General features: G+C 42.2%; 1 protein-coding gene across 1 annotated transcript in view; it reads right to left on the reverse strand.

Moving 5' to 3' along the window:
• The window catches only part of lrp8 (low density lipoprotein receptor-related protein 8, apolipoprotein e receptor), a gene marked incomplete at its 3' end in the record, with an annotated part of 156,971 nt that overhangs the window by 71,591 nt on the left and 57,790 nt on the right, over positions 1-27,590 (reverse strand). Inside the window, exon 3 of the mRNA XM_079267212.1 lies at positions 8,904-9,026. Coding sequence (XP_079123338.1) covers positions 8,904-9,026 — 123 coding nt within the window. The remainder of the gene's footprint in view (positions 1-8,903; positions 9,027-27,590) is intronic.

Genomic DNA, 27,590 nt, shown 5'->3' on the forward strand with positions numbered 1-27,590 from the left:
AAAGGTGAATCACAGCAAATCAATGAATTTGGTTCCCCTGATTAACGAAAAGCTGCTGTGGGAATAGACAAGCAACAGGGGCCGACACCGACGACGACATACATCCATGACGACAAAGTTCTGTTAATTCTTCACGTTTGGGCTTTCTGCTTGGAGGCATGCACCAGTGAGCGGAAACATTACACGAATGCCTTCTTTACGAATAGAAAAAGCAGGAGCAGTTACCATAACGTAAAGGCCGTATAAAAATAACATCTGCCTGTATCCTCTCATATCTGATACATCAACTTTACGATTGTTTTTGTGATACTGCCACTATTTTGTGTACCGATAGAGTAAGTTTAAGCGACCGAGATTTGTCATGTGTTAGTTTATGATGGGGGTCTGATGTAGACGCTGCTGCAAAGTGAAACTGGAGAGGATTCTCTCTCTCTCGGCTGTGTGAAGTGGAAGAAAGGGCCTGTTAAATGTGGAAACATTCGCACAGTCTAGACTCTAGACTGTGGGTCTGTCAGTGCCGTGGGGGGAAGAAATACAGCGGGACACCAGCACACTCATAGGAAATTGCCACTTTCTTCCAACAGGCCTCTCTTAATGGTTGTTTAGTAGACGACACATTGGGCATTAAAAATACCGCCACTGGCTAGTGCCACATCTCAACTAACGATCGCAGAGAAGGGAGGCAGACACAAAGATGGCGAGGGAGGAGGAGAGTATGGGAGGCACAGAGCGTGGGGCTGAACTTGACAGCAAACTGAGCTTATTTCCTCTATGGCTGTTTATTCAAAGGCTGGGTCGGGCCACAAAGGCAGGGGTGTGAAATTTAAAACAGGCAGCCAAATTATATGGAGAGCATAGTTGACTTCTGAAAGCTTCTGAATTGACTTTTCTAATTTTACAAGACAGCTACCGGCCGTGTAAAGTTGCAATATAAAGTCATTGCAATGGTAGGCTCCGTTAAATTATACGCTTTAGCGAGTATAGTGGCCTCAAAAACACCAGCATTGTGATTAATTCTGGCAAAACAATTTCTAGATGGAAAAACGTGGGACCCCACAGAGTACGTTTGAAAACAACAACTCTGTAGTCTGTTTGCATGCCTCTATGTGCTAAGGCAAACAAATTAACGTCTATACTTCTTGATTTATGCACAACAGTATATTTTACCATGAAGCCATTCATCTCTCAACGCCTGTTAAATTATGTTGGCCCAGCATTAAGATTACCGGCAATGCATGTGCATCTGTCACGACCATGTCTCTTCCACTCCGTCCTCTTCTGCTGTGATTTATCTCTCTATTGTGCATTCTGACCTCTACCGTCATCGAAGCCCTGCTATAGGCCTCACAGCAGAGATGTTGCTCCGTCAAACTATGGTCTGATTAATAAAACACAACAATGGCTGCATTCCAGTGCCAGGACCAGAGTAGTGTGCATACTGGAGCAGATTTGACTCGGAAAAAACAAATGTCTTCTGTGACAAAGGTCTAATTTGTTCTCCCATGACTGTATCTGTGCTCATGACCATCTGTGGAAATGTAGAAGGACAAAAAGGGTGATGAAAACATCATTGTTGTTACGCATGGATCTTTACAAACATGTCCAAAACACCAGCAAAGGCAATCCCAGCAGACAGTTCCAGCTCCACGAGACGCCCTCCGAGAGCAGAAACATATTGACCACCAATCAATCATGAGCAGTCAAGAGCAAGGGTCACTAATTGAACGGAAGAATGGAATTGACGGGAAAAAAATCAAATCAAATGGTGGCTGTTGCTGCGTAGGTGTTTTTCACGGTTTGATTGCCATGTCCAGTGTGAACTAGCATGCACGTTTGCTGTAAACAGCGGTTTCAACCCCACACAACACAGGTGTCAAAACAAATTCTTTAATATCAGAACTGGTTCCTTACATGTACTGCACCACTGACCGTTTTCTCATATATTGAGTGTTTCTCACAGGACCTCTTAGGTTTAGCTCTCTCTGTGTCATTATTGCAGACTGGCTTTCACACGCCAGATCAAATGCAATGTGTCTTTTGTCGTCTAGTGTAGTTCCTGTTGTGTTTTGGTTAGGTGGCTATTCTCTATCCTCCTTTAGGGATCAATACCCTTTCACTTATTACTGATATAAATCAAGTTAAAGACATTTGTGCTTAGTGAGATGCCACAAGAAGGCAAGATAAGCAGAACAATGCACATGAGGGTCTGAGAAGATGGACTTACAATATGAGGGGGAGGGGGGGACTAATGTGTTTTTCCCCCCAGCAACTTTTAAGCTGACATTAAAGTCATTCTCAGTATTGTATATTGAATTATTTATGAGCTACATTTGACAAGGAAACACAAACTACTCATTAAAATGCTTAAAACTAATCATATTTACATTTTCCTACCCAGCAACCTCTCCCTACTTTTTAGTGTAACAGAAAATAGGAACTTGTAATGTTGATGTAATGCCACAAAACTTATTAGGGAGGAGGTTGGGTGGATGGGTGGATGTACAAAGCTTAGAATGTCAGAGACTGCAGTTCGCATCCTGTCTTCTACTACTTTTCCTGGAAATTTAAACCATATCCCACCGTGTTCACACTGTCAAGAATAAACCTTTATTCACTAAACATTCACACATACTGAGATCTCCTGTCTGCTTTGGATGAAATCCTAACTGGCTACTGAGGTCACATGTCAACACTTCCATTTCAATTGCGCAAACTCCATTTTTCTAATGAAGACCATGAGATACATAGTGGAAGGATCTGCAAAAGCAAGCAAGTGGACCTTTGTTTTTTGATTGTTTTGTCAAACTTATAGGGCTGCAATGTAGCCAGGTGTTAGCTTGATCAAGCGTTAGCTTTAAAGTAGCCCCATCAGAGGCCCGGCTACATCGATCAGAAAACAGATGGAAGGTATTGCTGTCCGTTACGTTCGTTTTTAAATGTGAAACTGCAATCGTGCATTAGCCTCTGCACTCTTCTCTGCTGTGTTGTTAGTCTCTACCTCCAACACTTGCTATAACGTTTACTCCAGAAGCAAAGGCGGAGGCGCCATTTCCTGTAATTCATAAACTGACACAAAGTGAAAGTGAATGAGTGAAACCAAGGAAGGTCGGTATGTGTGTTTGCGTTGGTGCAGCTGTGCTTGTGTGTATACATCGTGGCCAGTGAGTGAAATCCAGCTCAGGGCAATAAGAGGCTTTCCATTAAAAGATCATGTAGCAAGGGACGAGAGACAAATTAGACGACTCTGAAGTCGAAAATCAGAGTGACCTTGGATTGCACACTCAAACACTTCAGTCGCGCGCGCACGCACACACACACACACACACACACACACACACACACACACACACACACACACACACACACACACACACACACACACACACACACACACACACACACACACACACACACACACACACACACACCAATATATCGAATTGAGTGGCTTTCTGTTCCTGAATGTTTGTGTGCATATGTATGATTGTGTTTGTATTGCTTCTCGTTTTTTTGAAGGAGAGGTCACTGACTGAAAAAGAGAATTGAATGAGAGGGACAGGTAGACAGAGACGCAGAGACAGACAGACAGAGGGGGGGGGGGGGGGGGGGCACCTGGGAAATTACGCTTGCTGCCGCCGCTGCCTCGAGCATGAAATTCAAGCCGTCCGACAATCTAACTCGCTTGATCCTTCCCGTTCATATTCCAAAAATAATTAACTAGCCCAACCTCCATGCCAGTACGCTAACCTGCCTGTTGTCTCAGCACACAGAGGGAAGGAAAAACACACCTCGGTACACAGGAGCGGGTGGAAGTGATGGCATCAGGGAAATAGAGACATGCAGGGGGAGGGAGGTACACGTTTCAACTTCAGTTGTCACCAAGGGACAGTTCCACTGATAACTTGGGTCAGTGCTGGATAATAAATAATGAGTTATCTTTGATTACATTCATCACTTTGACACAATTTAAATATAAATGTACAAATCTATATAGGATTGACATTAATATGCAACGGGTCATCTGGGCATAAAAACGTCTCATCACCAACACATACATGCATAATATGCATTTTTAATGCACTTAAAAATGTTGTTGCCTGAGCATACAACAGTAATCCTGACATCCTGCAGTCATGATTGAAACCACACCATTGGCTTCTTCCTCCCTATATAAACATTTAGGAGGCTATAGCTGCAATACCTGTTTGACGAAGCAGTGCCAAGGGCAGGAACGGTTGTCTATCAATAGTGTCGCTACAGTTCTCTCCTCAGTGGGGCTTTAATTACCATATGAAAAATAAACTGAAGAGGTCAGTAGCGATTGGATAGGAGCTCTTTAAATCAAGGCTACCCACAGTGGGAGAGAAGTCATGCTGTGATGAGAGACTCTGCTTTGAGAGTTTGTCTTTAGATGAACGGGTTTCATCAGACGGAATGAAAGAAGTAGCAAAGTGTGAACTCATCGCAGTTTTAATGCCCAGTGGTGCTGGGTGAGTCGGTGAAAACATCTAATCAGATAATCAGTAAAAACGCCTCACACATCAGCTGTATTTACAACATTTACTGACTCATTTTGCTTCGTCTTCTAGTAATCGAGTGGAAAGGTGTTGAGATCGGGGCCCTGCACAGATCAACAACAAAGTGTAGTTTGTTTCACTGAAATAAATGCAGGTATTCATATCAAAAGAACCAAATATTCTTTTTCTTTTTTCTTCTTCTTTTGAATAAATGAAAATACGACTGCTTTCATTTCATAATAGCTGACCCGAAGGGGATAGAAAGACTCTTGTTTTCTCAGCGTTATCTCAAAACGCTCTACCGCGTGTGTGACTTGAGATTACTCGACTTCCAAAGTCACCAGAATTCTCATTTGTGTTGGTCTTTCTTCCACTCGTTATGTTTCACAATGAGTCTGGAGGCTTTTCAGTACAGCCTTTGTCGGCATGCCTCCGAGTATGAAACGTGCCTGAGTAGACTTGTAATGATTAGTAATGATTCTTACGTTGATGATACGAGACTTTAATGTTATGAATATAGAACAACCTCCAAATAACACAAAGCTTAAGAACTCTCCAACACTTTCAAACTCCACATCCAACATTTTTAAGCATGAATCCGACTGGCGGGGAGTGTGGTCCAATATATGGTTACGAGTGTCTCGAAATGTTGCAATTCAATAACCCACAGGGACACTTGGGTGGCGAGAAGGGCTCTTTTTTAATCCCTGGAGTGTAGATGTGCAGCAGCGGAGCCGAAAGAGTGCACGCATAGAGATGGAGTTTAGGCAACACTTCAGAGACGCAGCTCCTCTAATCAGCACTGATTGTTGAACTGCAGGATCTCGCCGATGCCACTCACAGTAAATGGATGCTGACTTTGTAACGTGTAGACCCAGAATATCATAGCTTTGATGTCTGGCACAGGGATTATGAACTGGTAGCCCACATGATGTAAATTAAAATGTGAAAATATACAAATAACCCAACGGTATCCTATGTATATATTCTGTGCAATTCAAGAGCATTTAGTTATCAGCTATTATGGATTAATAGCAAGCACCCTTCACAATAAAGGTGCTCACGAGACGTTTTGATGAATGTTCCTTTCCTTCACAACTTTTCAGGCGTGTATGAGAAGAGATCGGACCCAATATCATGTGGATCAGGATGTTTATTGTTCGAGAATAAAATCAAAACTGGTGCTCAACCTCAAATAAATCAAAAGGTTTGTCTCACCGTGAATATAAACTATTAAGCTGATGGTTGCGTTGCCTCTGTGTGTTGCTGTTTTTAGGACATTTGACTCGAAATATTTAACATGATCTTAACTTAACAGTTTTGAAACCAATAAATCAATTGAACTTCACTCATCTCGTGACTTTATGGTACATCTAATACTACTAATGATGCTTAGGGGGAGATGTCTGCACTTAAGATCGGTGCAGAAACTGATTGAACATTTTCTCCAGAATCACCTCTAGACCCAGAATCATTTTCAGATGTGTAATTACAGACACCTCCCTGGGAGCGTGTGTGCGTGCGTGCGTGTGCGTGTGTGTGTGCGTGTGTGTGTGAGGCAGGGGGGAGGTCCAGAGGCATCATCGGAGGTCCATAGTTAATCAGCAGTCGACCAGAGGTCCTGGGGATCAGCCCATCGATTCCCTCCCAGGGAAATCAATTGAAACAAAGGCATTGCTTAAAACTGAAAAAAAGATCAGAAAATGGAGGACATGCTGCGGGGAAGACCAAGAGGACAGAGAAGAGGATGTGATACGAGATGATAGGCCCGCAGACAGAGGTTCAGAGGCTGGTAGGGGAAGAAACATAGACGGATCGGTGTGATAATAACAAGGAAAAAGATGCAGAGCAAAAAAAGAAAGAAAAAAAGAAGGCTGACAAAACAAGATGGTGGTGACAGCTGGGGTTGACGTGACGATATAGAGATGAATAACAAAGAAAAGTCCAGAATAAAAACACAAACGCACGATGCTGCTATACAAGGAATTAGGAGTCATTGAATGGTAGGAGATTATGGGCTGACGCGTTAAACAAAGCTCTCCATCACTATCATCAAAACACAGAAGGAGGGAATATACTTTGGCAGAGAGTAGTAAAAGGTATGCCAAGGCCAAATTCATTTTATCGGTCATCAATCGGTCTGCAATGACATGGCAGAAAAATTGTCGGTGATCTGAGATTTCTTTTTCACAATTTAGACAGATAGCCGTCTTTTTATTATCTACTCATCAGGGCAACATTACAAGATTGTTGCATCTAATTTATAAAGCAACTTGATTCAAAAATGTTTTTTAAGAAGACAACCAACCCTGCCCTTACTGTTTTTTGCATATTGCTCACCTACTTCTATTTCTCACCTACTGCATATCCACTACACTGTTTTCTGATGAGAGGATACACATTCACCAGCACACACACACACACACACACACACACACACACACACCATTCTGCATGACAACAAACACACGCACAGCTGTGAGGATCAATGTGGCTGAGAAAGTTAGAGAACTCACAGCGTCTGACCTTGATTGGACATAATGAGACTTAACCACAAGTCCACTAATCTGATGAAATGACTAACAGATTCACCGTGTGATGAATACTAAATACAAGCATCGACCCAATCTTTATACACACTTATTCCAGTTATAGGGCTCACACTCACACACACACACTCGTCCTTGGCCAATCCCAATCAGACTTATTACTTTGAGAATCTTCAACGGGCTCTTTGATCACCTCTTTAAAAATAATCTTCATAAAAATTGCAAATAGGAGCTGGCCTGTAGATACAGCCATGTGGAACGTTTTGTGATTATAGACAGAAGTGGAAAGACTGACCTCTAGCAGTTCTGCTCTGTGACTTATCTTTGGAAGAAACACTGGTTCTGTGGGATATTCATACGTGAACCCCTGTGAAATCCAGAGTGTGTCTGGATTCTACTCCTCCTGCCTCAGGAGTTGACCAGTTTCAACTCTGCTGTTGAAAGACTTGCTCATGCGCACCATACAACTCTTCCGATTCCCAATGAGAGGACTTCCCAACTCTGCCAAACTGGTCAAACCCACTAGAGCACTGTTTTGGTGTTGGGATAGGTACAGGTTATATGATGAAATACAAACCGACGGCACTGTTGACCTCTTGATACTGCTTTCAGGCAGTTATACAACTCCGGAAAGTTACCATGGCATCGGATTCATCAAGGTAGGTGCTATAAGGTATTTAACCTGGATTGCTTCACCGGAAAATCCTGATCTTTTCTTCTTCTTTTTTTCCCCCAATGGCGCCCACGCTGTGCCAACACAGTTGTCTGGACGAGAAGCATCCGTTTTGTTTTGTCGATCTGAACATGAAAAGCTGAGTCCTAGATATTTGGGCTGCTTTAGAACGGCTGCAGGACAACGCATTGACTTTTAAAAAAGACAAAGCAACTGCAGAACAGCTTGATTATTGGATCTCCTTCACCGAATAGTTATATCGAGCAGTTTAAACATTCGGAGGAAGAGTTCCTCCCAAAATACATCAATTTATCTCACTCAACTTTCCTCAAGTATTTTCTCACTAAGTCATTGACTCTCTTTTTCAAAGCCACTGAGGACTCCAAGACTCCGCTCTCCTCGAGTTGTTTTGGTATCTGATGAAAACTCTTCCTTATCTGAATCTGAAACTAAAATATAAAGTTTAAAAGTTCATAAACTTGCAGAGCTGTAGCTCCTGAAATGCCTCGTGTCAGAATTAAGCTCTATGGTCACATCTTTCACAGTCCAGTACATGTCCTTTAAAGCTGTCTTTTTGGTTTTCATCCTTTAAAAGGAACAGTATGTAACATAGAGGGGAGTTTATTGGCAGATATTGAATATAATATTCAAAATTATGTTTCAATCAGAGTATAATCACCCAAAACTAAGAATCGTTGTGTTTTCCTTCGCTTCGAAAAAGCATTTTATATCTTACTAGGGTGCGGTCCATGTTTCTAAAGCAGCCCAGAACGGACACTGGCTCTAACGAGAGCCTTTGGCGTTTGACGTAGTGATGAGTTCTGAAACCCGGTATTAAAATGGGCCCCGGTGCCAAATACTTAAAGATCGTAATGTTGGTAAGCCCTGGCGTTACTGGTGCTTTTCATGAGTACTTTTTAACTTTTTGATTTCATTTATTATCACACTGCAGCGCACATTTGCTCTGCTGTCTCTGTCGGGCTGAGCTCCTACACACGCACGCACGCACACGCACACACACACACACACGAGACTTTGACTGAGTCAAATGTGTGTGTGTTCCCTGACCTCCCATTGTGTGTTCATGGCCTTCTCTCTGTCTGTGTCTGCATGCTTGCTTTGGCGGCACCGTTTGTCTGTGGTTGTGTTTGCGTGGCTACTTACTGCAGATTGAATCAGCCTCGTCTGAACCGTCTGCACACTCCGGTTCTCCATCACAGCGCCACCTGGCAGGGACACACTGTCCGTTCTTACAGGCAAAGTCTGTGGTGGCACATGTCTTCTTTGCTGTGGAGACAAAAGGTAACACGCAACATTACTCTATGAGCCAAAGTAAGGTAGAGCAGTAACTAGCTGCTCTCTACTGGTCGTTAATATGTACAGTGAATCAACTCATTCCCCGTTATTAACACAGTGACTGTTATATTACATATTAAATGGGACAAAATTCTCTGGAGCACATCAAGTGATGTCCGAGTCACCTTCACAAAGTGAGCACACCGACTGACAAATGATTAAACACTTAAGTAAGTACGCAAGTAAACAATACGTAAGTATGCAAGTACGTAAGGAAACAAACGTTTGATAATCCACTTAACAAGGAGAGAGGGTACGTAATTAAAATGTAACTTAAAGAGTAAACTTCAAAATCATTTTGCTGTCCAATTTGAATTCAACCATCAGCTTGTTTATGTGCAACTTGTAACAGGAGCCGTGAGAGAAGAGGAGGTGTTCTATCAGCGAGCCTTTGTTCGTGTTGGTTCTTTGAGGTGGCATGAGTGGATCAGGGCTGTTAAGTCAGGTGAGACTCTGGGAGTTTCACACCCAGACACCTTTGACTTGACAAAGATCCAAAGTGGATGAAAAAGTCTCCAGTCTCCTGCCGAATCCAATACTTAAGTTCTACATCGTGGAACATGTTGTTTAAATTATTTTCATTCGGGCCGAATTGATTTGTTACAGCATCAATATTGTGGGTAGATAAATGTACTTGTGACTCATTAACAATTTAAGCTTCATAAAGTTGGCATGGGAATAGCAACATGTTATATTTGACAATCTGGAACAGATTTTGAGCATTATGTGAAGAATGAATCCAGTGAATGGGCTATTGGGTGGATGCTCGGGTGGAGGAGCACAGTTTTCAAGCAGAGCGGTTTGCTTTTATGCAGAGTGAACGAGCAGTGCATGCCAGCTTAAGTAGTTTGCAAGAGCGTGTTGGATGTATGGTGCAGTGAATAGAGCATGTCACGTGCGATCAGAGCAGCACCCCTCTAGTTGTCTGCCTAAACTGGCTCAGAGGTCTTTGCGCCATCTTAACACCCCATGATCCACCTTCAAGGTCCGGTCCGGTCTTTGCAAAACTGGCTCTGGCTCAGTCTAGTTTTCCCGATAGCCTATTGGACTCCAAAGGTTTTGTGCCATAGCTTTCGCCAAGAAAAGAAGAACATTGAAGCACTTGAGTCTATCGCGGGCAGAAGCAAAAAGAAAATCCCTCTCCTTAACAGCGAGAGCCACTGAACAAGAGAAAGCACTCGCTTGCCGTGTTAGCAGTGCCTCGCCTCGCCATTATGATATATAATGTGCAATGAAGGGGGACGACAAATGGCAAGAGTGTAAAAAACAGAGACTGATACTGTTTTTTCTTTCACGAGAGCCTGGTGTTAAACCGCCTCAGCGACCCGCGGTTAAAACCAGCTGAAAATGTGTGTTGCAGAGTGAGTGTCTCTAAAGCAATGTACTGTGTGCGATGTTAACTAAATCATGTTGCTCCTGCTGAAGCTCACTATCCTCCAATCACAGGTGATTACAACACTTATAGCTTCAACTACAGTATGAGATTGATTTCTATGATGGAAGAATAACGAACAAATATGAACCCAAGAAACAGACGAAGTCGTCTCTATCAGTTCATGTGCACATGTGACAACAGCACAACTATGGATGGTTATTGAACAGAATACAACATCAACTCTTTAAACGACTTGTCAAATAAAAATAGATACGCAAAATCACTTTGAGGTCACAACTGTCCCTGGTCTCTCTAATTTGAAGAAAAATGCCCATTTGAAAGGAGAGTTCAACCAAAAATATTTAAAAAAATGAAACCACACTACCTATTTCATTAAATATTTACAAATGAATTCGTCAAAACACAACACAATTCTTTAGCTTAACCCTCTCTCTCCCTTTTGAAAAACAAAACAAAGAAAGACCATTCATAAGGTCATCACCAAATATCTTTTTCATTGTTCGTTTCTCACGACCAGAGCTCATCTGTAAGTACATAATGTAATGAGACTAGGGCTGGGCGATAAATCGATTTAATCGATTAATTCGAATGTGTGCTTTAAGGCGATGTGTTTTATTGAAAATCGAGAAAATCGCCCCCACCCTTCCCCCCCGTTGGGTTCCCGTAGTTGAGTGCGCGCGCATTGTTTACAAACGAAAACAATGGCGGCCAGCAGTGAAGCTCTCGTTCTTAAGAGAGGGAAGAATGTGTCTTCGGTGGTCTGGAAATGGTTCGGGTTCGTGTCATCTGACACAGAACAAACAGCCTCAAACAGAGGCATGCCGCCGAGTGGGAGAAGTGTTGAGCGGGAGCACAAGCGACGCTGTCTTCCTGGCAAAAAATATTTAGAAAAAACATGCACTACTGTTTAATACTGTTGGTTATGTTGTGAATGCACTTGATTTTGTTTACATGCACTTATTTACTGTGCAAAATATGTTATGTTGATGTTAGATCAGATGTTGCACTTTTGAAAATGTGAATGTTAAAGGGTCACATACATTTTATTTCATGCTGTGTTTGTATCAGTGTATTCAGTTAGAAAAGCTTACTGTAAAAAGTTACATTTGCACAGTTGTTTACAATGGAAGGCTACTATTTAATGCCATTTAATGTTATGTTTAATTTAATTTTATATTTAAATGATTCAGGGAAACAAAAGAGTGACCAAATACTTTTTGTATACTACAGGCACCTTTCTACAATGTTCAGGTTTTGTTTGCACTTTATTTTTATCAACCTACGAGGGAAAATCATCACAAAATAAAATAAAAAATTGTTTTCAACAGCTTCTGTCATCTGCAAAAATTTGTGGGGGAAAAAATCGATTTAAATCGTGAATCGGATTTTTTGTAAAAAAATCGGAGATTTTTTTTTTAGGCCATATCGCCCAGCCCTAAATGAGACACATCATTGTTTACAGTCACAAGTATTAAAGTACCACAGGTTCAAACTTCCACAATGTAAATGTTCACGAGAACCTAAAAAGCTAATTGTACAGAAAAGGTGTCTGTTCTGTTCAATACAAAGCCCCAATGCTCAGTGCCAAATGCTTTGCTTTTACAAGGATTTAGCTGGGCAGCATCAGCACACTGATCTAAACTGCTGAACTACACAAGGAGTCAGTCCAACCCTGGCACTGTGTATTATATACAGTCCTATTTCACTGAGCAAGAGAAACGCTAGCCAACTTATTAGCTTGTTGTTTATGTGTGTGGCCTTGGATGTCCTACGGTGTGAGGTAAAAGGCGCTGTTGTGACTGATTATACAAGAGGGAGCCATAATAATGAAGAGCATGCTCGTGGAACTGACAGCATCTCAGCTTTGGGGACCAATAATTTCTATATGTATATATGAATGCACTTGTACGGATGACAACGCATGAATGATTGACGAAAATATAGAGACAACCACATATTCAACAGTGCAGGGTATTGATTCTAAGTAGAGTGGGGGGGGGGAAAGAGTGTTAAAACAGGAGAAAGATGAAATTGAAGAAGGTGTCTACACCTTCTTCAATTTCACTAGAATAAATGAAAAGCGTGTCCCGAGGGATCACAGAGCAGTCAGAGCCAAAGACAAAGGTAAATAGAACAAAAGGGGGAGAGAACAGGGAATGGGTACAGAAACGAAAGGGGACGAGGGGAAGAGGCTGTTTAGGTGGGGTCTAGTACAATGGCATCAGTCTTCACAAAAGGACTGAATAAATCCATCTCCTTCCTTCCAGTATCTTAGCATGAATCCCATCTCTTCCTGCAAACACTCCTGGTTTTTTTTTTTCTCCATCTCTGCCTACAGCCTGATAACACAGCCAGCCGTAGCCACACAGAGCTATATATACACCGGGGCAGTGCAATTCACAATACTGAAACCTAGAGCACAAGAGAGGTGATATCACACACCCACAAGTTACAGTTTTCCTTCATATCATATCTCATGCCACTGGCCATCATAACGCTCTTTGATTCAGTTGGGGAAGCAAAATGGTACAGGTGACAAAGCGGCTTACAACACGTCACACTCAAGAGGATTAATTACCGTAAAATGCAAAAGCCAGCGAGCGTAAAGTCCATATCAATTTCCTACAACCCTTCCCTTGACTCGCATCCTTCTTATCCTGAGGACATAAAGGGGAATAATATGATTCACCTTGGCCCCGTCTTATTCTGGAGGCCAAAGGCATTGAGTAGCCGGTTTTCCTCTGTGAGCAAATACAATATGCTTTTAATTAACCTTTGGATGAATGATGTTACTCTCATGTTTATTGAACAGTGGCAATGGACACAGATAGTGAGAAACAAATTCAGTAATATAGAGACACTGCAGGGGAGGTGTTATGGAATGTATGATGATAAGTGGACATTTTTAATCTTTTGAAAATGAGACTGAATGATTACAGAACTCATATGTTCAGTACGAAGACTTTACTTTAAAAATGGCATCCCCACGAGAAGCAAGGAATGGTATAGTGTTTCAATGGAGCCCATTATGGAGCGCTATCGTCATCCATCTTGGAAACTGAGAATTACATATATGGGAGTGCAGTAATTTGTAGTTCTGAATACTGAATGAATGGTGATTAGCTTTATGCAGGGAAATCTTCCCACGAATGTGTTTACAAGACAACATTTTGGCAAGAAAGTGTTCATGTAACAAAATAAGCACGCAAATAAAAATACGTTTTTCATCGGCTAAAGAAACAGGAACTGACACCATGAATGAAGAAAACCACACGATAGAGAGAGAATGAACAATACATGTAGAGGTTCACATATTCCACACAGATGTATTGTAAACGGTGGGCGAATATAAAGAGATCAGCATATACAAAAGGAAAATGTTCCCATGCCTCTCAAGAGTTGCTGATGCACACACAAACAGCCGCTTACATTTACATGCTGCTGCACCGCGACCTGTCGTATGAGCGTCATCCATATGGAACAGCCTAAACCTGTCTTATGAGGTGTGAGAGTGAATGTGCAGGAGACAAACACGAGGCAACCCATGCACACATTCACACACATTCTGTGTACACACACACACATTCTGTGCACACACACACACCCTTACCTACCAAGCAACTCTCCTCCTAGATCTGAAGTATTATGTTATTGTAGTCCGCTTTCCCCACATGGACAAAGTGATTCATATGTATGTGAAATAGCACACAGAACAGAAAAGTCCTAGCTTGTTCAGTAGGTTTTATCTGCAATCTCGAGTCATCACTAACTTTGTACACTTTCAAATTGCACCGTATCAAATCATTCCACTTCGACCTAACGTTTCACAGAATGCAGTACTGTTGTTAAACAGCACATGCACAATGACATCTATTTCTTTTGACATTTATTTTGTCAATCACTTGGTGTAATATGATTGGAGGACGCCAATTTACTTTCACATTTATTTCTATCAGGGACAATACCATTCCGTGACCTCTCCATTAACATTAAACCTTTATAGGGCCATGCAAGGCCAAACCATTATAATAATGCCCATTATAGCGATGCATGGGGGAGACCATATATTCAGAGTATACACTTAAAGGTGTAACTACTGTTCACCTTTTCTATAGACAGTGTGTTAATCTTGCACTGACATTCAACTAATGTCACGCTCTGCAGACCTCCGTGATCAATGAGTGACGAGGCTGACCTACTCATGTTGACCTCCACCCCATCCACTCAACACACACACACACACACATAGTGAAAGGGAAATGGAAATGGAAATAAAACATCCAACAGCACAATAATAGCTCAGGGAACACTGTGTCGCCTTTAATTAGAGTTTGTTGACTGCAGTCCCTGAAATGTTGATTTGCTCCAGTAAGCAAAGGTCTGGAACAGACACCAGGCGCTGTAGTGAGATTATTTACCTTCAGTCAGCGACTCTGACACTCTTTAATCTGCTTAAGTTCCAAGTGCAAAAGAACAAAGCTGGTATTCTTTGCGGACCAGCCTTTGAGTTGGCTGAAAGTTGGCTGAAAGTAAAGTCATATAACTTTGGATAGCCACAAATCATTTAGCCCGGTTGACAATATTTCAACTTGAGCATATGTATATACATATTTTCAACTCCATCCATGTCTGACTGTATTTGAACTGTATATATATTCTCCCTTTATCTGTTGGTGTTCAGTCTTCAAACTAAAAAGTCTGCACAAAAATCATTAAAATATCCCTTTAATGATTCTGAAATAAAATAAAGTTCTAAATATGTATATTAAACCACGACCCTACCAAATCAACTCTGGTCTTACTTCTTTCCAAAATAAAGAATACAATGTATCCTGACCAAGGCATCTAAATAGAGCAAGCCAGAGTAATTCGGCTTAAAGGAGAAACAAAAGAAAAGCCCAAACTGGCCAATTCTGTTCTTTGTACATGAAATCTGGAGAAAAGCCAGAGGAAATACTGTGGTAACCACGTCGCTCTGCTCAGGTATTCCATTACTTAGGTTGTGATCAAACTATGCGTTGGGCTATTTGCACGTAATAGAAAAGTCCATTTTGTTAATACTGAATAAAGATCATCTCTGTGAACTGATGATTATGAAAATGATCTCAGCCTTTTCAGTTGGAGTTACCTACTTGCTCATTGTCAAGACTTGTATTTACTTCTCACATTATTCTCAGAAGTACATGAAAGTCTAAACGCCACACAATATTAAGGACTTGTTATTTTGTTTAAAAAAAAGGGGGGGGGGACTAAATGTGTTTTATTTTGAAGGGCCACACACACATACACCTTTCTTGAAAACACCAGCAGAGAAAATAAAAACAAATAGCACAATACGTGTCTGGCGGTAAACAACTCTAAGGAGGACCCAGGAAGGAGCAAGCAAGTACTAGAAGCAAAGGGAGAAAAATAACAGACATAAAGAGAAGAGAGCTAGAGAGAATGGAGAAAGAATGAATGGGGGAGGAAGAGGAGAGGAAATAGATGGTCCTCTACATTGTTGTGATCGGCTAAAGAGCTGAAGAACGTAGCGTGTCAGTGGAGGGAAAGAGGCCGTTAATCAGCGAGCAGACTGTGAGCGAGTGGCGAATACTCTGTGAACCGTGTGTGTTTGTGTGGATGAGAGACAGAGAGAGGGATGGAGTAAAGTAGACAAGTATAATATCGGTCTTTTGAGGAGATTAAAAGGCCTGTCCAGTTTCCCAATAATCTGTTGGAGACAGAGAGATATCGTGGAGAAAGGACTAGAATACAACAAGAGCCCAGTGCTGCAAGAAAGAACAGTGATTGTAAGGTAATGGAAAGCAGGGAGGGATTGGATGTATCATTTTGTTCATATTTCATTCGACTAACTTGAATACCAACTATAGTGGTCCACTCACAGGGAGGAGAAATAAAGAAATAGTTGATAATATGATCCACCCATTGGCCAATTCAACATAAAAGGGCAAAATACAAAGTTTCCCAAACTCTTCAAAGCCAAACTATTGCGACTGCAACTTAAATCTGAGGCAAGAATTGGCATTAAATATATATGTTCAATATCAGAGGGGAATGAAAACATCCTGCGAGCGTAACATGAATGTGAGGTCAGAAATGTAAGCAAGTGCCTTTGCAGCTGCATTCGGATGAACACAGGCGTGTGTCAGATGCACACACTACAAAGGCCGGAGATGTGAAGGGAGCTCATGGACTCTCACCCCAGACAGCTGGCCAGATCAAATACACAATATATTATGCTCCGCACAGCACATCAAATACCACCTACCACTTCAAAAGAGGCTTGTTACTATTTCATGAGTCGCAGCAGGACGTAGTCTCCAGAGTTATCTATTTCTTTGGTGGATTACAGGCAGGCTGACAGTTGCATCATGTAGTAAAGGAGGACTCACCTGAAGCTCAGTGTGGGGAAGATGAAAGAGACAGAGGCCCGCTTAAGAACACTGAGACCTTTCTAACTTTTACATTCATTGGGACCTTCAGACAGACTAGAAGGTAAGCAAAGTACTGAGGTGAGGAACTGACCTCGCTCTGCCTCTGGAGGAAGCTCATATCATTTATTGCTTAGTGCCACATGTTGTCCTGAGTGCTGTTCTCGTCTGTACAGACTAGGGTTTCCCACTCTCTGCTATGTTTGATACTCTGTAATATTATTTACCTGATGTTCTAACATTAGATACTTTAGGGCCACACTGTAGCTTGTGAACACCGTTTTGATTTGCTTAATATTCTTAATATATACGACATAAAGCCAACATGTAGTATAAATAACTGCATTATGATGGATTACCACTTTTTACCACTGCGCTATGTCTCATATTAACCTACATGATATACAGTATATGTTAATATGTTTTTATTATGGCATATTTGGCCATATAAAAAGTGTTAAAATACCAGTGTACAGGGTAATATTTGTCCCTTTTCCATCAATCTTATGTACATTCTCTGTTGCTGGAACAACCCCATTTCTCTCTCTGGTACCAATAAAGCCCGCGTCCCAATCAACGGTGAACTTCTTCACTTTCCAACCACTTAAATAAATCTTCAGCAAGCAGGTGTCATGCTGCTTTAGAGAAATGCATAGCGTCCTTTACTGAAACAAATGAAGAATAATTGTGCAAAAACAAAGGCACTTTGAAGTAAACACATCAAGCAGTAGTAACCAGAGGATTTAAAAAATGGTCGACATCTAAATAAAATAAAATAATATCCAGGCAACGGAAGACGCTTGTGGAAGTGACGCTTGCCAGCTCCTACTCATATACTTCACAGAGGTTAATCTCTCTGCGTGAGTGCTCATGCATCTGCTTGTACCTCAGCTTAAGCCTGCGACTGTTTACTCATTTCAAGAAAACTGATTGCATCACTTTCTCCGTCTAAGCTTTGGGAGAAATGCGAAAAGCCTTTTATCGACTCTCTTTTCTGTGATGAGGGATTAACAATAGCAGCTGAGGACAGAGGCTGCGGTGCAAAATACTGCCATACGTTTGGAAATTATTTTACGATTAACTTTTAAGACGCTGCGAAGACAGCATTATGGAATTGAACAATACGTATCCATACACGCAAAGAGTCGGCACAGGATACGCACCCGGTCTCTTTGCTCACACTGACGAGAGCAAAGAGAGAGCCGAGCATGCCCTCTGAGTCAATCATGTTTGCCTGACACCTTTATCAAATATTAGGCTCTACAATGACTGCTTAATTCCTGTTTGTCCTGGTGGACATTTCCTTCTTCTGTTTGACAAACGTATCCAAAGAGTCTGAGGTGCATCGCTATCACACTAGCCTGATCCTTTGTCAGAGCAAAGCAAAATACTTGATTTAAAGATGTCGGTCTTTAGATTGCAATGCATAAAAAAACAGTTCTGACAATAACCTATGACAATGCCAATTAAGGGATTTCACCATCATTTTGGCTGCCTGAAGGGAAGAAGAAAAAAAAGAAAATCACTCTGGGCACGTTGAACCATTGTCCTCTTGGCTATGTGCTTTCCCCAGATCCCTGGATTTTAACTCCAAGGAAGACAGCGTCTGCATCAGCCACGTGCCAAAGCCCTCCCAAATCCTGTCACATCCTGGGTCCCCGAGCCTTGTTCCTTCTTACATACGCAAGGAATTACAGCTCTGCAAACCGGCTCAGAAGCGCTGGGCAACAAGCATGAAAATAGCAAAAAAAAGAAGAGAAACCTCTCTTGCAAAGTTAATTATTTTGTTATTCAATCAAACAATGAGCAACAAGGGAAATCATTCCTATCACCCAAACATAGCTGCTATTGTTAAAGCTTACAGTCTACTTTCGTCACACATACTTCAGAAATTCCTCCTAAACGGCAATAAAAATAATGTCTTTGTTCCTTCTTCATTTCTTTCGTCCTCCTCAGTCACCCTTTTTTTGGACGTTGTGTGTGTCTTAGCTACCTCTCGAGACCAACGAGCGTGAGTGTATTTGTTGTTCTGAGGGTGGGATATCTAGTCCGAGAGATCAAAGAGCGGCCGTGTTAGCTTCAGAGACTGCTAATTAAGTAGCAGCACAGAAGGGGCCATTGTGGGAGCACATGGCGAGGGAGAAACAAACAGGGCCGGGCCTGTTTTCATCTTTACAACATGAAGCCTATCAGCCCGGCAAATGACGGCGTCAGACGGCCAAACGCTGTATCGTAAGAAAATCTGAAGTTTGTAAAAACAAAAAGTGAGGCTGCTCAACAGTGTTTGGAACAGGACGAGTAAAGTTATAACACCCATTCCATATAAATAACTGTCTTCTGTCTGTTTCTGATATTCTGCATCCTTTCACTCAATGTACCAAGCTCAGTGCATTGGACTACATTGCATGACGTGTTCAATAGGACCTTGGCTTTTTTTTCCCCACTACTGCTTCATCAACACAAAGAATCCCAACCAACCTGTGCAACAGGACTGAAAATACTGTTGAATTAAACTTATCTACAGAACCACAGAGCAGAAATACCAAAGCACTTTAGAAAGAGCATGTGGTATAAAATAAACTAATGCAGAGGATTTTCCGATAAGATGTTGAAAGATTATTTTGTATTTTGTTGTATTCAGAACTACAAAGACTTATTTATTAGCATCGCATTGTTTGAAATGTTCCATGTTCTCCCTTGTTCTATGACAAAGAATAGATAAGAGGTTGCAAAAGGTGCCTTGCCATTTGATGGGTGTGCTTGCATGTGTGTGATGGTATCCTTTTCCCAGATGTCTGGAGAGTCTGTGAGATCATACCCTACTGCTTCAGTGTCTCTCATTAGAAGTGACATATGCAGAGTAACCCCACTGCTCCTGTACTGCACGCACACACACACACACACACACACACACACACACACACACACACACACACACACACACACACACACACACACACACACACACACACACACACACACACACACACACACACACACACACACACACACCTAACAACAGACCATCTGGGTGACATCCGGCTCTCAGACTTGACCTGCATTGATTTAGTGACACTCAGACACTGATACCAGTCCTGTTACTCACATACATACTTGCACACGCATGCACACGCAGACAGACACACACACACATAGAGACACTTCATCCCCTCCGCCATGTCCCACTCCAATCTCATCAGACGCTGACTTTCCTGGACAGGGTCATCGGTTTAATGCTGTCAGCTATCAATCCTTCAGCCCGCTCCGAACCACGCATGTAAAACCTATATGGCTCTGCATTCAGCGGGGGCGCCGTCAATGCTGTCTGACTGATGTCATCATGGGCAAAGGAAAATCATGAAGCAGCCAGACACAGACTCGAGGATTTAGAGGGGCGAATCCGCCTCTTCCGTTGAATGCACACTGTTAAATCATAAACATGCTTTGATTGTATTGGAGAGTGGATCAGAAAGCCTAATTGTGTCACAAATAAAGGATTCCGTATACACTACATTAACGGTTACTCTTTCCTTTCACTGCCTCATGTCATTTCGTTTTTCTTACTCACATAGGGTGTTAGTGTGAAGATGCTATAATCATATTGATTAAAACAAATGGAACAAAACCTCAACACAATATGAGAAAAAATAATGAAGTGTAAACCAGACCAGCATCCAGCCTGCCTCAAGAGGTCAGGAGACTCCTAGCAAGGCGCGCGCGCACACACACACACACACAACCACCCCCCCCCCCCCCCCCAATGGGGCCATACACCCTACGTGGGGGGAGGGGATAAACAGTGTATGCCTATGCGGAACACACCATGAAAAGAGGTAGATGTTGAATCAAGCTTCTTAATCCTGCAAATGTGTGCCGGATAACAGTCAAAACATACATCTTAAAACGGTTAATCCATTTATCAGCACCTCTTTATCAGCGCATTGCTAAACGATTCATAACCTTGATGATTATGCCAATTTAATTTTCAATTACAAACCAGTGGCAATCATGCATTCCAAACCCAAATTACTGTGCATGTGGCAGAACAAAATGGAAATGATCAAAATTCATAAACACTGGTTTGTCATAACTCCTCCAGCGAGTGACTGACTGGCAAACGGAAGCATGCAAGTTATCAGCAACCCCCTCCAAAAACAAAAGGGAAAAAAGCCTTTCACCAACAAACAACGTTCCCGCTGGCTGTATGAATCAACGCTCACTGTGAGCCTTGTAACTCTCCTTCCGCAGGCCTGCACTTCCTCCACTGCCATTCAAGTCCCAAACCGCACACAGGCAGCGTGCTGCTGGTCGGTCCACATGACAAATTACTACTGGGCTTATTATCACAAATCAGCACTCGTCGGAGTGAGTGGTTGGGGGGTGGGGGGGGGGGGGGGGGGTACGTGTATGGTCGAGATTCCAACAAAGCCTGCTGAGCATCCGCAAACAACAGAGGGGGACAAATTCATCCCGCTGCTGACAAGCAAAAATAATTAATTTCAATTACAAATGGCTGTCGCTCAGAAGAAACAAAGAGCCCCACAAAGGTCACTAGGAGTGAGTGCATGTGTGTGTGTGCAGTTGCTTGTACGGCGCTGTACAGTTCGTGCATACTTATGTCATTTGGCTCAAAATATGGTCGAAGAGAAGGTTATTATTTGCCGTGGAGACAAAGAAAAAAAAAAAACGAAAGGCCAACCTGCTGCTCTGCACTGCTTAGAGCTTCCAGATACGATGGCGGAATGTGATGATGTTTTGTGACACGCTGACCCCGCCTCTCTCAGTGTTCTGCTGCGCTCAGCAAAACAAAAAAACCGCTGTAAACAGCCTCCCATCCTTTGTCTTTCCTGCCACGCTCACTCGTTCCTTATCCGCTCCTCCTCTCCACCCTTCCCCTTCTGCCTCAAACACCCTCGTGCTCCCACCTTCCCTACCTCCCCCCCGCCCCTTTTCCCTTTGGCAAACAGCCGGTTGTCCCTTCTTTTGTCTGCTTGGTTGGTGATCGCTGATTAGGAAAATAAATAAAGAAACAGCTCCTGGATGAAAGCATCGTGGCCTGAGTTCAGAGTGAATAATAAACTCCCAGCGGGAGAAGCCTCAATGTGACAAAAACATCGGAATGGGAGGATAGAATAGAACTGATGAATATCATGTGCGTGTGTAATGTTTTTATGTGACAATGACAGTTTAGAGCTCCCCTTTCCTTTCATTTGTTCCTGGAGGTGTTAAGAACAAAGTCAGCCGAACGTCTTACTCAAGCCAGTTGCTGCTGTTGGGGTTTTGTAGTATTTAAAAATACGTCCATATCATGAGATTAACTGTCAAAGTAAACATGAAGCCTTCATTCCAGATTCTGCTTTACATCAGTATGAACATCACATTTTGTCTACGCTTTACCAATCACCAGATATCAGGTTGCACAAATAGAAAACTCCACCAAGGAAATAATCCCCCGAATACCTTACAATCCTAACAGACACATCTACTATATTGTCTTCATTTACTATTTTATTTTTGCTTATTTATGAGTATCTTTGTTAAGGGCTGTTCATTTTGGTCAGTGTTGTGACTCGCGACCATGAGAGCTTCCTCGTTAGAGCTCCGCCATCATCTCAAGCAGGTTTACACTGTCAAAGTAATCATGTTTTCTCAACTAATCCCTTCAAGGCCCACATGTCCCATCATCATCGACTGCTTGAATGAAATGACACAATGACTAAGCTCTTTTCATTGGCCCACAAAGCTGCTTGATTTGTGAACATTAGGAGGGAGGAAAGAAAGGGATGCGGGAGGAAACATTTGACACAGCCTTTGTTGCGGCTTGTGATTCATCATACTTTGTAAACCTGCCAAATGAGCTCATCGGTCGGATATAATCTCATGACATCTGAACTTTGAATGGATGGGAGGCTGCTGGGAGTGGCCTGTGGTTACTTGATTAAAAATGTACCGGTATATTGGAATTTGACTTTCAAATCCCACGATTACCAAATCATACACTACTGTGGTAGTATATTAGTACAATGCTAGCTGGCAGTACATTTTAATTTGTCAAGAAAAGTTTTTTTTTCTGTTGTATACTGGGTGAGGAATTTCCATTCCTTCAATTTTGTCAACTTGACTGCGGTACGTTGGAACCACACCAACCGAGAGTAAAAGTCACCACGTGTTATCATTAAAGTTTCAGCAAAATATTTAATTTCTGTATGAAGAGACGATGACTGAGGCAACACACAAAAAGGGAATAACTGTATGTTAATAAAGGTTAAATGCCGAGGCGGTGAAGACATTATAGCTTGTTTCAATACAGTGGCAACTCTACATCAGTAGAGACCTTTTTCAAATATTTACTCCGGTTATGAAGAAGCTAAACATTGACCAGAAATGATTGCAAACCCACGCAGATATGAGATATTAATATACATTTTGTTAAAGGACCAAGTCAAATATTTTCAAACGCTTCTCTGATATCTAGATGCATTTAATAGACCTTAAATCTCTTTGAGGTTCCCGTCTTGTGGGTAATTTAAAAAATATTTACCACAGGGAATTAGTTCAGTGTTTTCCTTCTGCTGTTTTCAACAATCATTTTATGATTATTAATTTAGGAGATATACTCAACAATCCTTCTGCTGTTCATTCCAATCACAAGATGATGTTTGAAACAGTTACACAAAGCAAATCAACGAGGACGTAGCCATTACATGAGAGAGTTAGACAGAAGTGACCGAAAGTTACCTTTCACTGTGTGGTTCTTTTTAATCATCGTGGGTATCAGGGACACGTTTGTGAAATAACTGTTTTCCCCATTTCCTCCTCCTGCATGTTTCCCTGTCACCTAGGTGTATCCACGGATACCCCGGGCCACCGGAATACAAATACAACCAAGACACTCAACCCCATTACCACACACACACACACACACACACAAATCCTAAACTGCTCTGTCTTCTCTCCTCCACTGTCTCTCACACCATCCCCCTTCATTAACAGCTTCCCCGTTTCAACAGTCACAGGGGACTATTTGTCCAGTTTTGATAAACGGGACAGTGGGGGAACCTCTTTCATTTGCTCTTCAAAGATTATGCATAATTTACAAAGCGCATTATGTGCATTTGAGCTAATGAGTGGTGGTTGTCATTCACCTTTTGCCTGCCCCTCCCATCCATGTACATCGAGGTGGGGGCTGATAATGTATCCACAAAAACTGCCTTGGTTTCAGATGGATGCACACTATTTCTGCATCTGTGTCTCGACCTATCAGTCTGGTTTTAGGTGTGTGTGTGTGTGTGTGTGTGTGTGTGTGGTGCCCTTGGATCACTTTTAAAAACCCCAAACCCCAGAGAGGGGTTGATGAAAGGGCTCCCAGCAGGTGCTCTTGGCTACAAAACACAATGGTGAACTAGCTGCTGGCCGAAGCAGCTGAAAAGTAGTGCCAGGAGGGTGGAGGGTGAAGGGCAGAGGGTGGGTGCCGGTCGGTGGTGGGGTGGTCAGGTTTCGGAGCCAGCAGTGTGCGGGCACGGCTTTTCGATGGCAGCGAACAAAGCGGACCTCTTCATAGCCATCCAGAGATGCAAATTGCTCTTCATCAAAGTTTCACACTCGGCTTCCAGCGAACAAAATGGAAATGCTGGCTCCTCTGCTAGAACTGTCAGTAACACCCCCATCCTCTGTCCTCTTTCACCAGTTGTAACTGGCAGTTATTAGATGAACAGCAAGGTGAGCACACACATGCACTCACATACTCACAATCTCCGGGACCACCTTTCTTCCACCTTGCTTATTTTCCTCCTCACAGGCTCTCTTTTCGCCGGCAGCTCGTGAAACGGGAAGATGGCCTGAAGTCTCCGGCTGATTGAGATAACAGCAGAGCTTTGACCTCATACAGGACTGTCTGTCCATATTCTAGTGACGTCTGAATGCTTTTAAAAATGCAAATTAGCCTCATTAGCATTTTTGGAAAACTATCACTGGATGGCGATGATGTTTTCCAATTCCTCTGCGCGTTTGTGCGAGTGCGTTTGTGTTCTGTACAGCTTGTGCCAGGCCCTAGGGGGGTTTTGTTGAACCCGTTTGACCACCCAAAGCTCGCTGAGTGATTGGAATAATGTCCAGCAAGTAACAAATAACAACCTCACAATTATTTAAAGTGTTGAATTTGCTACAATCTTAAAGATGTTGTCAAAGATCTCACCCGCCGTATATCAGCAACATTTCCCCTCTCTGAAGACTCTGTCAGACAGATACCATGACATGTTTGGGAGTTGCCGTTTGTCCACTCGCATGTGAACGAGGGGGGCGTCTTAGAACAGTTGACAATAGGAGCCAGAAGGTCAGGGGACAGCAACAGAATAGAGACTTGTGGTTTTTTTTCTTCAAAGCTCATTTGTGTGTAACGATCGACCTTTTCAATCAAACAGTCTGAGGAAATAAGGAAATAAACCTCGGGAGTAACTGAGGAACTAAAATCTCCTCCAGAGCATTTAGTTTAGTGTTTCTGTTGTGTGTGTGTATATATATATATATATACTAAAACATCGGAGAAAAACAATGGAAAAGATTGTTCAGATCTCGGAGTGTTTTGTTTTTCCTGGATCATTTTCTGATCTTTTAGATCTGCTTTTATTTCTCCCTTTCTGGTAGACAGCTTGGGTTGTCTGTTAAGTAACTGTTGTGTAAAAGTCAGTAACATTACACATAATTCTCATCCCTACTCCGGATATTGACAGAAGAATCATTGCTGCGCTTGCAGTTCACAGGTCCTTGCTGGAGGACCATTACTGCCTCAAGGAAAGTGACCTTTTGAGGTCCAGGAACCAAAAGTTGAACACGGTTACGCTAGTCAAACTTTTCTGTGGAAAAACTGCTGCAGTCCAAAACAATATTAAGCATCATCATGACAATCCTGAAAAAGTGTTGGTCTGTGATGCCACATTATTCTAATTCTTTGCTGTCCAGTTATGTTCAGTGGAAGTTCTCTGAAACGGCCCTTCGCTGTGTACTCCACACAAAACGCATGCTATAACACACACATCTCATAACACACACACACACACATCTCTATGCCATTGTGAAAGCCTTGCTCTCGCTAGATAATAAGTAATAGCAATATGGTACCAACCATTTATCCTACGTCTCCTGTTATTTCCTTCCATCCTTGACTGAATAGACTCTGCATACGGAGGAGGCCTGACTGATTAGTATTCTTTAGAGTCTCTACGATCAGACAGGCCCACGATCAGAATGCAAGGAAGTCCTCTTGCCGGCGGTGAAGGAGTGAGGGTGAGGGGGACAAGACAGCAGAGGCCTGTCTACCATGTAAACAAAGCTTTAAAGATCGCATTTACAATGCTGCACAGTCTGAAACAAAGAGACAGCAGAGCAAAGAGAAGCTCTCCACCTCATTGCTTAACGGTGTGGTTCAGATCTTTCGTAAAAATGAGTCTATGGACCTCCATTTTGTATGGAGAAAAGCATGTGCCTCAAATTGAATACCGCTCTGTTCTAATGAAAAAATAAGTGTTGCCTCCAAAAAGATGCGAGGAAACCTGTTTTGACAGTAGGAAGTAAGCATGTGAAGTCATGAAAAAGGAAGCTTTTCCAAAGAGTAAAGAAAAGCAGACACTAAAGTATTTGTAAGCAGGAGCATGAGGACCAGTGACACGGGTCTAAGAAACCGATTACATCTGCACCGTGCTCTATTTTTCAGTCTAAAATCAAAAAATAATGAATTATTTGTTTCACAACCAATGAACTCAAAACCAAATGTTTGTTTGTGGTATTAATATTGCAGAAAATCCACTTTTGTAATGACAGACCATAATGTTAGTCACAACTTCAAATACTATACATCTTTCTAATGGAAACGTTACGCTCTACTCAATCCAATAGTCATGAAATATCAAATAGGGCCGGCGACATCTTGAAATAAGCGTCAAAATTCAAAGAAAGATAAAAACAAACACTCAACACCTTTATTTCATCGTTTATATGAACTGTGAAGAAGCTGGTGACTTTGTCCTATTGCTAGACACTTGCCCATCTTTCTTTTCATTTAACACATAACAGGCCTGCCATATTCCCAACAGGATTCCGCTGCTCGCCCTCCCTTCCCTGCCTCCCTATTTGTATCGCCCTCCAGTACATCTTCTGTATCTCTCTCCCTGCACACTAAACAACCTCTTTTTGTGGTCCATGTCATTGCATGGCGGGCCTTTCAGTCCTGACGGATAAGGGCCCAATAAGAGCCGACTGGGCACCGACAAAGGTATGGCAGACGGGAGCGAGTGTGGGCTGTAGCCAATTTAGCCCTCCAGAGGAATAATTTACAGCTCTGCCAAAGTTGATTTCCCTTACTACAACCAAAAGCACTCAGAGGCCATAGCACCATAGCTCACCGTTAGATAGTGTTATGGGAAAATATGTCATGGTCTTATGCTTTAGGATTGAAGAATGTAAGTCTTTTAAAGTGCAGGCACAAAACCTATTTGAGTAGATGATTCTATCAGTTTTGCATCCAGGTGTTTTGTTATCTGTTATCTTGTTATCTGTTCTCCTGTGCATTGTTTCTGTCTTCAAAGACAGCGACACACAGAGGTTTAGATTACGGTACTTCCTGATCAGCATCAGCTGAAGAGCATGACCCTCTGTATGTATATGTGATATGTG

This window comes from Melanostigma gelatinosum (genome assembly GCF_949748355.1).
Source record: "Melanostigma gelatinosum genome assembly, chromosome: 4".
NCBI classification, from domain to species: domain Eukaryota; kingdom Metazoa; phylum Chordata; class Actinopteri; order Perciformes; family Zoarcidae; genus Melanostigma; species Melanostigma gelatinosum.